Genomic DNA, 11063 nt, shown 5'->3' with positions numbered 1-11063 from the left:
TGTTTGTATGTGTTAGTATATAATCACATTCAAGCACTCTTACTTCATCCGCGTGCAAGCTATCAAATGATAACATTTTCAGCTTTTTTATTATAAGTTTTTGGTATGAGCTTTCTCTCACTTAGAAGCATTGAAAAGTATAAGGTTGCACGTATGAATATGTAACTGGAATAAATAAGAGTCATCTATTTTTTACCGATCTTGTTATCTGATAGATTCGTTCGTTATTGCCGTATCATCCTATCAGCCAGTTTCAGATTTAGACTCCAATTTTTCAATCTCGCTTTTGTTTCCTCGGTTTTATTCACAGTTCTATAGTTGTATTTTTTTCAATCCAATCTTGTTATGTATTAATGGATGAGAAAGATTAGTGGAGACGTACGTGCGCACACATGCATAAACTACACACTTACGTGCACACGCACAAGAACACGCACTTCTAAATGTGTTTCAATAATAGTAGCAGATGAAATACGTCATTCAAAACCATAGATATATTTCATTAGGGATCCTTTCAACTTTAAAATAAATTTACTCTATTTTCATTTTTACAAGTCCTCTTCTCAAATTACTTCTGCTGCTGTAGGCAAAATGAAAGTAATAAATTAAAATTAAAGAGGTCACTTGAAAGCACATAGCACACACACACACACGTCCATACACACATGCACGAACAACTTGTACACACACACATAAATGCACATACACACACTCATAGATGCACATACACACACTCATAGATGCACATACACACACGCATACATGCAAGCACATATTAGTATGTACATAAATTAACACACGCGTTTAAGTATAATCTTTCTCGTTCAAACTAGAAGAGTCGATGCCATATTGTAGGATGATCATATTTTGTATTAATGTACTATGTATAATGTAATTATAACGTATTATGCCATGTGTATGATACACACGCTCCACCTATACATTTATACATATAAATATCTATGTAGGAATCTGTGTGTGTTTGAGAGTATTGCACGCACACATGTGTCGTTGTACTCATACAAACTCTTCACTTGTAATGTACAGATGCATGTGTGGTGTGTGTGTTATGTATGTGAATGTGTATCAAAGAGCGAACCAATGAGCGAGCGAGTGTCTTACAGAGGGTTGGCTCAGAAATGGAACGTGATCAGAACGTGATTCCATCTTGTATACGCATGCTGCTGTTTAATGATTACAAAACCATACGCAGTATATATATTCACATACACCGTACATATGTGAATATATAACATCACTTTATGTGGTGTATGTGCGTGCAATATGTGCAGGCCACGTGACTTAAAGTTTCAACGTCGAACAATGGTTTTTGACTGATGTTTATTTATACTTTGATAAGGCAAGGCTCTTCTCATTTTGATTTCCTATAAATATGAGATGGGAGGATTTGTCGTACGGTGAAATATTGAAATTTCTTTGGTGTTTAAAGCTTTTTGGTGTTACAAGAGAGTTTTGTGCTGAAAATTGATTTTTTTCAATACATTCTGAAAGATCGTTAACTTCAGCTGACTTGTGTCGAGAATTTTTAGCGTAAGTTAATAATAGATTTGGGTTTTTACAGATTTTTAATTTTGCTCGTGCAAGCATTCTCAAATTCTGCTAAATGAGGTTGAATCAATTAACTACTTACTAACTTTCTTCAACTTGCAAAGCTTTGGTGCATAATTTTCGTTAAATAACTTTTTCGTTTATTTATTTAGAGAAGACAAAGAAGAATGTCTCAAGTGCAGAAGTTGCTGACAATAACCACCCCATCGACCCTGCTGGGAGGTTGCCGTAGGAACTTCCTAGCCGCGTTGTCGGGACTGCCTGGTTCTTCAGGGACACGCTCCGCGTCAACGCGAGTGAATGAAAAGTACAGAATACCGACCTACGTAACCCAGCAGCCTGAGAAAGTCATGGTTTGGATGAATCCACGTTCCTGTATGAAGGTGGATGCTTCCTGGCTTAGGATGAAAAGTTCTTGCAACAAAAGCAGGTTGTTGGGCCGTTGGCATTATTTATAGCAGCTATGTTTTCACAAATTAACTGGCATTGTAAGGTCTTTAATTTCGCTTTTACATTTTTTTGGAAGCTAAATTTTGAGGGAGTTAAATATAATCCTTTGCTTAAGAACCTTATTTACTCTAAGATAAATTAAATAACCACAGCCAGCCCCAGTCTCAAGATGGCGTGAGCAGAATAAATGAAGCTGGGGAAGGTGATTGGTTTGAAGTTATTTGGAGGGATGGTCAGGTTTCCTGGTTCAACAAAGATTGGATCAGAGAAAATTACCAAAAATAAAAAATGCATTGATATCGGTCAGCGATGGTGATAAAGAGGAAGAGATGTCGCTCAGTCCTCCATCACAAACCTTTCTGTCTTTCCATTTTCCAGCTTTTCTTTTTAAAATGACAGTTACGAATTTATACAAAATGTAGATACAAAATGTACCCACGTTATTCATCACTTCATTTTTCTTTCAACTTTTTTTTATTCATTATTCAAGTTATAAATAATTCGATTTGGTTTTAACTTAATTTATTGTTGAAAAAAAAGAAAACTAGTTTTTGAAAAAACAAGAAAAAACAGTCTCAAAATCTTTTTATGTTTGGATGTAACTTGTTCTTTAAGTGCATATGCTGATGTGATTGATTGATGTATTCACTTATTTCATTGAATTTAAATATTTATAAAAATTTACTGATTTCATCATTTTTCAATTTATTTTCAATTAAAAATGTTTCAACTACACGTCGGTGTGTTTGAATAAAGATATTTGCAAATATTCATTTCAATCTTGTAATCAGAATACACACACACAAAGTTTAACACATGTGTATACCCTTAACTAAACAAGTTACAACTTGTCTATCATCAGTCATTAATTAAATAGAATTTAAACGACAATTTTAGATAAATTTCTGTATTCAAAAGACATATAATTGCAAAGTTTCTAACAGTAAAGTTGTACGTGAGGTTTAATTAACAATCAATTAACTCACTCGACTTGAAAACAATAAAAAATTAACAGTGGGTTAATTTAATTCATCACCACCACAACAAATGATGTCAACACCGTCGTTCAGACCATCACCATCGTAACTTTCACCGCCATTAAAAACCTGGTGATAAGAGTTCGCCACAAACAATATCAACAGAGCAAACAATCTCCATTGCTGTCGAGATAAGAATCGCGAACATCATCGTCGTTATAGTTTCATGAATTTAAAGAGATGGCTCGCACATGCAAAACAGATCAAAACATGCATCCTAACATCCTAATAAAACTCGAGTGTTCAAAGCATGTTCAAAATCACATGTATCAAGATACATACATACAAACATACATACATACAAACGTACATACACAGATAATATATGCAATTTTATAAAAGACATACATAGCTGAGCAAACACTTGTATACAAACTAAGGAATCTGTAACAAAGATGAAACAATCATAGCATCGCGAACGAGATGAACATCTCTTGGATCCCTATAGAAATCAAAATGGTGGCAAGGGAGGGGGTGGTATGTCGTAGTAGTCGTCGGAAGGTGGTGGAGGTGGCTGCCACGACGACGACGATGGTGGCGGTGAAGAAGGCAGTGGCGGCGATGATGGGATGGACTGGTGATGATGATGACGCGAGTAGTAGTAATCACCATTATTATTATTATTATTATTATTATAATTATTATTATCATAGTTTCCATTGTTGTGGCCGTTGTCGTTGTTATCATAGTCGTTTGCGTAGTCACCATCTTCGTAATTGTTACCTTCATAGTCGTTGTCGTGCTCATAATTGCCATTATATTCTGAATATTCTTCATCGTGATGTTGTTGCTGTTGTTGATTACGATGGCGATGTTGCTGCTGCTGTTGTTGTTGCTGTTGTTGTTGGTGAAACTGATGTCGTTGTTGCTGTAGTTGCTGATGGCGAAACTGCTGGTGTTGTTGTGGTTGCTGTTGTTGATGATGATGCACGTTTGGAGGGCGATGATGTAGTTGTTGCTGCATGTTGTTGTTGTTGATGCTTGGATGCTGCTGCAGCTGATGTTGCTGGTGTTGTTGATGTTGTGGTGCATTCGTCATCTGGGGTGGGGCCATCATCAGAGGCATGTTCGGATCTGTATTAGCACACCCAAATATCAACACAATCAAATAATCTATTATTATTTACCAAAAAAATCAAATAAAATATCATTGTTACTGATAAATTCAACAGCAATAGTATTAACAACACCACTGACAACAAATACTGACCACAAATGTTGTTGCTGCTGCTATTGTTGTTAATATTATTGTTGGTGGCGGGGTTATTAGGATCAATGCTGGGCCCACAGAAAGGAGGCACTGGAGGGCCCATAAATGGCGGCACAAATGGCGGAAAAAATGGAGGAGGAGGTGGGCAAAATCCAGCTGGTCCCCATGGTGGCAAGGGTGGGAGATTCATGCTGCTATTACTACTACTATTATTATTCTCGTCATTGTTTTCTTTGTTCTGCAGTTTTTTAGTAATCCAACTGTAGAATGGGGGCTGAGGCGGCGTGGCTAAGGGGGCCGGTGGTGTGATTACAGGAGGGCCCTGCGGAAGGGGTAAAACAGGAGCCGGCCAGCCTGGGGCTAGATTGTTAGAGGGGCTGTCAAACGGCGGAGGAACCGGATGGAACTGTCGGTGCGTAGTTTTAATGAGTGTTTATTTACCTTTGAATAATAACAAATACATAAAGAAAATAATAAATCTATTTAAAATGATTGAATTATTCCTCTGATATAGACAAGAGGAACAGGTTAATTTTGATTTAATGGAAAATTTGTTAATGTAATAGCTATATAGAATACACGGATAAAATTATAGATAAACACACACACAAAAAAAAGCAAATTAAAATGTATTCAAAATTTAAAAATTACTCTTGGTGGGGGTAGTACCAATGGATTCATTGGAAGAATGTTATTATTATTATTAATATTACTCATATTATTATTCATATTTTTAACAATAGGATTATTATTATTATTCTTGTTTTTGCTACTGCTGCTGTCTGATGATGAAGAGGTCTGGTTGAGTTCTGCCATCAGGGACAAGTACTACATTGAAAAGAATAGAGCTTACTAAGTTAGTCACTCGGTAGTCACTCATCACATCAACAACAAATATCAATAGAAACAACTTTCCAATAATTTATATTAAAAAAATTAAAATTATTTATTTCTAAAAATATTTAAAAAAAACATCTAAACGAGAGAATGATGACAAAGCGACAAAAACCAAAGACAAAACGACAAAAAACCAAAAAGACAAAAACCAAAGAACCTCGTTATCCAAATTGCCGTAGTTTGTGAACGTTGAAGACGAGCAGAACTGGGACATAACGGACGGTGTAGCAGCATCACTGCTGTTACTGTTACTACTACTCACTGGTGCAGAACTCTCATCACCGACATTGCCACTATTTTGCGTAGAAAAAATTTGGCAAAAATTTTGAATTCTAGTAAAAAAGATATAATACAAATAGGCAGTAATACCAAATACAATAAAGTGATGCAAACGATGTAGGAAGAAGTGACGCACTTTTTCTGTTTGCAGTCCTGCGTGATGTGGCCAGCCCCTCCGCAGAGGGCACAAACGATCGTGTTGGTCACTATGGTCTGCGCTTCGGCTATCTGCTTCAGTTTGCTGTCAGTTTCAAAGTTTTTTTTATATCACTATGATTAATCCTATGTATGCATGCATGTGTATGTGTGTGTGTATGTGTTTAACTCTTTCTTTGTTGTTACTCTTGATGAATTGAATAGGAAACAGAGTGGTGAAAACAATAAAGCATTGCAAACAATATATCAGTAAGACAGATAATAAAAACAATGCCAGACACACAAACACACACAACATACAAAAAAACACATACACACACACACACACACAAATACAAAACAACAAACACATACAAAACAACACACAACGCAGACATACCAAACAACACAGACACATACACAACACACACCTCAAGGCATCTCCTTCCTTCAAAGTACCATTAAGTAATGCAAGCTCTCGTAGCTGCTGCTTTCTAAGTTCATTCTCGATGTCCGGTACTGCTATCCCCTCTTCAATAATTTGCCTAATCTGGGGGTCGTCAACCAGGAATAGGGATGTGTGATTGAGATAGGTGATTGAGAAGCATAACATACAATCAGCCAACCAACCAATCAATCAATAAATTTTTCATTTTATTTCAATAAATCAAATTGGAGAAATAAAAATAGATGAATGATTTGAATTGACACGGAAACAAAACAAAAACATTTTTGTAATAGTAATTTGAGAATAAGCGATCAATTCAATCAATCAGTCAAACCAACCAACCAATTAACCCATCAATCAAACCAACCAGCCAACTAACCAATCAATCAACCAACCCTCCAACAACTGACCAATCAATCAACCAACCCTCCAACAACTGACCAACCAGCCAACCAACCATCCAACGACTAACCAATCAATCAACCAACCATCCAACGACTAACCAATCAGCCAACCAACCCTCCAACAACTGACCAATCAATCAACCAACCATCCAACGACTAACCAACCAGCCAATCAACCATCCAACGACTGACCAATCAATCAACCAACCATCCAACTAACCCTGGTGCAAGCAGCTTTGACACAGTCGGGATCATTGGACGTTATGTAAGCATGCAGTGGTTCATCCTGCCCTGGCAAGGTCTTGTAACCTTCAAGGTCAAAAGGTCATCAATTAATTAATTAACCTTTCTGATTGATCACTTCGTTAATTAATTATATGATTATGTTTCTATGCACTTCATTAATTCATACTTAATGGTTTAATATAAATGAAACAGGACATATAAAAACCTTCAATACTATTAGAATGAATCAACCAATGTAAATGATAACTGGAACGTATGTTTTACAAGGAAAAAATAGCACGCAACAGTTTGATGGATATGGAAAGCAAAGAACAAAACATTAAAAAAAAAATACAAAATTATAAAATCAGGGAACCTAATTTGCCCTCTTTCACCGAACCCTTGCCTCTTATGATGATGGCTGCCCCTGTCTGTTTGGGTTATTAGTGATGATGATGACGATGTTGAGGATGGTGAAAGAATGATGATGATGATGACGATGTTGACAGAAAAATGATGATGATAGTAAAAATGATGATAATTATCCTTTAATAATCTCAAAAATCGACTTTCTAACCATCTTTACAGTCACGCAGGCAGAATCACCATTACTACATCACATTCCATTTCATCCCAATTATTATACGCCATCACCATCATTTATATCACCTTCACCAAGCATAATCAATCAAATCACCACGACTACCACAACCAACTGAACGAAACCTAATCCTCACTCAACACTACCTCCAATCCCATTCAATCACCAAAAGAGGTCACCACCATCACCGGTTCATTCACACCAATCAAGAAGGCATCGCCATCTCCATCATCATAAACTTTCCTCCCCATCACCACACATCTCCATCACACCCCCCCAGTAACGTATCTTCCCCCACCCACCTCCTTAACGAGTTGCTTCAAGGTGTTACCTCGAGGACCCAGCAGCAACCCTATGAAATTTATAGACGGGTGTTCGTCCTGAGGTATGAAGACCTTGTCGATTATCTTTATATTCGGCGCCCTGGTTGTAAAAAATGGTCAATTAATTAATTGGTTAGTTAATTAATTGGTTAATTAATTAATTATCTATTTATTGAACGTCAATATTGAGTTTTCCATTAATGATTGTCAAGTTAATGGTGGGCTATTATAACTGGAAGATGATGATGAAAATGAAAAATTAAGGAGGAAGTCATCCTTTTAAGAATCATCTCTTGAAAAATATTAATAAAATAATTAAAGTTGAAATTGTAGACTAAAAAAAGAAACACAAGTAACCATCAACCAGAAAAACAAAAAATCATCTACTTATAATCCATAGGGGGCTTGTATTCGGGGTTAGCCTTTTGAACTTTGAGTATGATTATATGGCGCTGTTCCTCTAACTTCCTCCTAACCCTAACTTCCCTCGTGTTGGTACGCTTGCCATCGGGACCGTATTCCGGTTGGGGGGAGGGGGACCTGAATTTATTTATAAGAGTATATAATTTATTATAGAGAACAATAATATAATTATATAATATATATCTATAATTATCAGCATAAAAAGTTGGCAGTTTATTAAAATAAGATATTTAACTTAACAGTGGCTATTTTTAAGTTAAAATCAATAATTAAGTGCTACAAAAATAAAATAAAATTCAAGATTATTGAAATAAAATTGCAGAAAAATAACCACCTTCTAGAAACATCCTCTGGAATGCCTAACTCTCCCGTCCTCAGACGCCTCGTTATCTCTTCAATTTGTAATTGTACTATATGAAATTTTTAAAATTAAGCTTAAGTGGAAAATAAAGCATGAACATAACTATTACCCCAGAAACATATTGTAATTCACAAATTATCTGGCTGAAAAAAATTATAAAAATAAAATGAAATTTTAAAATAAGGAATTATTATTATGATAGTAAATGAGAAAACTATACCTACAGTTAGTTTAGTAGTCATTTAGAGAGTAATATTTTTTTGACCAAGGAGTCAACAGATATTTGTTCACTAAACAGTCTAAACTGATGAATATACAACATATACGACATACATGATATAGTAATTCATGAAATTCACTATTGAATTTTTTTAAAAATATTACATAAATACTGCTCCTCTTGCTCTTTAGTCAGACCCATTGGAACCTTGGTTGGCAAGCCATTTAATATGGATTTTTCAGACTCACTCTCGTTTGCCCATCTTGATTTTCTCTTCTTTTTGGCCGATGGCTCATCTTCTTTTCTTTCATCTCCAAAAGAGAAATCTGACCAAAAAATTATTTCCAATTTGAAAAAATTCAATAGGTAGCGCAACGTCAATCAACGTGATTCCCGTTTTATCATTTTTACGTATCATTGGATCGGACCGAAAGAACACTAATCATCGAAAGAAATTTATCTTATAAATGTGAAAATTTATCAACAAACCTCCAAATTTAGCTTTTTTAACGTTCGCCATTTTAAAAATCTGCAATAATTTATATTTACAATACAGAAAAAAACGACCGTAAAACTGATTTTCTGTCGAACAAAACAATGACCGAACGAGTTTTAGAGATGTGGACAAATCAACTAAGGTTATATAGTGTAGTTTTTAGCAAAAATTTTATTTAGTGAAAAATCACAAAAACAAACATAAAAATCATTAAAAATAAATAATTAAATTTAAATAATTATTTTTTTTACAAAAATAAATGTTACAACTTACAATTCTAGAAATTATCTATCAAAAAACTTTTACTTTTAACTTTTATGTACTTTGCAAAAAGTAAACTAGCGCTTTGAGTTTAAAACTTTAAAATTGTTCAATTAATTAGTTTTAGTTAATTTCTTTTTAAACTTTCATTTTTTTTAAACAAAAATGCCTTCCGTGAAAAGAAAACTGTCGGAGCGAAGAGAAAATACAAGTAGGATTTTTATCATTTTATTAATTATTAGATTTTCTTAAAAAACTTTTTTGATTAGTTTCGTATTTTTATTTATATGTTAGGTAGGGCCATTGGCTGATTGATTTTGATTGACAGATTGAGTGAGATCGAATTGATTTTTTTTATTAATACCCATTTCAACATTTCAAAATTCATTTGTTTATAAAAAATAAATGCAAGCTTAAAAAAGAAATCTTGCTAAATAATATATTGTCCTCTTATCAACTTGACTAAAATTTCTGTGTGTGTGTATTCAGTATTATATCTCATCTGTATGTAAGTGTGCCTGGGGGTGGTCAATGACAATTAGGGATGCATATTAATAAAAATAAAATAAATAAAAACTGAAAAAATAGATAGCATCAAGATTCATCTCTGTCTACTCAACACATCACATATTAATATTATAATTATTAATTTATTTATTACAAATTTTAAAACCTCAGAGGAAAAAAGTGAAAGATCTAGTTTATCAACTAGATCAACGAAAGCAGGGCAGAAGACAAATATTCCAGACCCAAGAAAAGATCACGAATTAAGTGTTTTTCCTTTGACAGGCTTGACATCATCATCTTTAACGACAAAGGCATCATCAATGACGTCAACAACAGTCCTGACATCAGCTGCCAATGTCTTTGATGATGGTTCTGAAGTTGGGAATATTTTGCTAAAACTTGGGGCTTACTATGGTGATTCAAATTCAACCAATGTGGTACTGGGTTAGTAGCTAATCTTTCTTCAAGATAACTTTCAATTATGTAATATCTTCATAAAATTCAATAAATATTTAAATATATATATATAATATATATAATTTTTTGATGTAATATTACATAATATAATTATATATATTTTTAAATACTATTTTTATTATGTGATGTTTACAGTAAATTCAACCAAATTTAGATTCTTACATAGATTTTTTTTAGTATTCTATAGAAATCAGATTCTGGCAAGTACAGAATCTGTTAAAACATGGGAGATATTAAGTCAAAAATTGACTGATTGATTGATTGAATGAATGAATTAATGAATGAATGAATGAATGAGAAAATAAATAAATAAATGAATGAATGGAATAATATTTCCAGATAAGGAGATAATAACATTCCAACAGCAGTTAACTAAGGCATTGAAGATCCACCTTGATTATCCTATGGTAATTAATTTTCAAAAAAAACAGCTTTCCAATTTATTTTTTCATTCATTTAACTTCTCCAAACTGTTGGTTATTGGTTAATAATGGTTATTATATATTTATTATATTATATATTTATATATATATATATATTATGTAGAACTTGGTTAGTGGTTATTATTATATATAGAACTGTGTTTATTGAAGAAGAGAGAGACAGAGAGAGAGAGAAAGAGAGGGAGAGAAAGAGAGGTTGTACTTAGAGAGAAAGAGAGAGAGAGAGAGAGAGAGAGAGAGTTTGATATTTCACTTATTATATTTCAAACTGAATTATTTGCAATTTTGCATTTTCGA

At 33.9% G+C, this 11063-nt stretch overlaps 2 protein-coding genes across 2 annotated transcripts in view; one reads left to right on the top strand and one right to left on the bottom strand.

Annotated features, from left to right (window-relative positions):
- Positions 1-2720: 2720 nt before the first annotated feature.
- Positions 2721-9102, bottom strand: HELRODRAFT_188150 (hypothetical protein; the record flags this gene model as incomplete). Its single annotated transcript, XM_009011664.1, has 13 exons — positions 2721-4130; positions 4267-4672; positions 4918-5094; positions 5321-5456; positions 5579-5683; positions 6009-6127; positions 6671-6738; positions 7031-7085; positions 7558-7678; positions 7966-8118; positions 8336-8411; positions 8780-8908; positions 9072-9102. The coding sequence occupies 13 exons, from the start codon at positions 9100-9102 to the stop codon at positions 3508-3510; spliced, it is 2199 nt and encodes a 732-aa protein (XP_009009912.1). The 3' UTR covers positions 2721-3507.
- Positions 9103-9430: 328 nt separating this feature from the next.
- HELRODRAFT_188148 (hypothetical protein) overlaps positions 9431-11063 on the top strand; it is a gene marked incomplete at its 3' end in the record, with an annotated part of 9598 nt that continues 7965 nt past the window's right edge. The window contains exons 1-3 of the mRNA XM_009011663.1: positions 9431-9550; positions 10018-10290; positions 10663-10730. Coding sequence (XP_009009911.1) covers positions 9505-9550; positions 10018-10290; positions 10663-10730 — 387 coding nt within the window. The remainder of the gene's footprint in view (positions 9551-10017; positions 10291-10662; positions 10731-11063) is intronic.

The sequence above is a fragment of the Helobdella robusta genome (assembly GCF_000326865.2).
Source record: "Helobdella robusta unplaced genomic scaffold HELROscaffold_1, whole genome shotgun sequence".
Lineage (NCBI taxonomy): Eukaryota > Metazoa > Annelida > Clitellata > Rhynchobdellida > Glossiphoniidae > Helobdella > Helobdella robusta.
This window is presented reverse-complemented; position numbering and strand designations above follow the sequence as displayed.